The sequence below is a fragment of the Colobus angolensis genome, unplaced genomic scaffold (assembly GCF_000951035.1).
Source record: "Colobus angolensis palliatus isolate OR3802 unplaced genomic scaffold, Cang.pa_1.0 Scaffold6250, whole genome shotgun sequence".
NCBI lineage: Eukaryota > Metazoa > Chordata > Mammalia > Primates > Cercopithecidae > Colobus > Colobus angolensis.
The window spans coordinates 1-836 of NW_012119878.1; the positions used below are offsets into that span (position 1 = coordinate 1).

Below are 836 nucleotides of genomic sequence, written 5' to 3' on the forward strand. Positions count from 1 at the left end.
AAGGAACGAGTGGAAGCAGTTAATATGGCTGAAGGAATTATTCATGACACAGAAACCAAGATGGAAGAATTCAAGGACCAATTACCTGCTGATGAGGTGAGTTCTATTTTAAAGTAACTCAAGAGGTTGGACACATTTTCACCAAAGGCAGTGAAGTTTATTTTTCTGTGGATTTTGATAGGGGTTTAATTATTTTAAAATGTTTCTAAATAGTACTTCTACTTGTAATGGTACAGGAGACCTGGAAAAGTAAGGATTTTTTTCTTTTTTTAAGTGCAACAAGCTGAAAGAAGAGATTTCCAAAATGAGGGAGCTCCTGGCTAGAAAAGACAGTGAAACAGGAGAAAACATTAGACAGGCAGCATCTTCTCTTCAGCAGGCATCATTGAAGCTCTTCGAAATGGCATACAAAAAGGTACAAGGGCTGAAGTGGATTTTGATCTTAACTTGATCTTGATGGAACTATTCTTGATGACCGTTACTGGTGGCTCCCTCCATAGCCATTTGTGGAATTGAAAGTGAGATTGGAGTTGAAGATATTCTCCTGCCGCCTCGACTCTATTTTGACATTAGGGGTAGTGTCAAAGGGAAGGAATCCAGAAGCAGGGTAGAAAGCAGGGAGGGGGAGTGGAATAGATATGAATGATGAGGAATATGTGGGTCTCTCATCTTGGAGTGCAACAAAGAGCAAATGGTTAGCCCTAACATTAAATCTGAGTGGCTTTCAAATGTTTTCTTAACAGATGGCATCTGAGCGAGAAGGCTCTGGAAGTTCTGGCACTGGGGAACAAAAGGAAGATCAAAAGGAGGAAAAACAGTAATAGCAGAAATTTTGA

General features: G+C 40.0%; 1 protein-coding gene across 1 annotated transcript; it reads left to right on the forward strand.

Moving 5' to 3' along the window:
- The first annotated feature begins 6 nt into the window (after positions 1–6).
- LOC105527478 (stress-70 protein, mitochondrial-like) lies at positions 7–836 on the forward strand. Its single transcript, XM_011963802.1, has 3 exons — positions 7–96; positions 275–415; positions 744–836. The coding sequence occupies exons 1-3, from the start codon at positions 25–27 to the stop codon at positions 819–821; spliced, it is 291 nt and encodes a 96-aa protein (XP_011819192.1). The 5' UTR covers positions 7–24; the 3' UTR covers positions 822–836.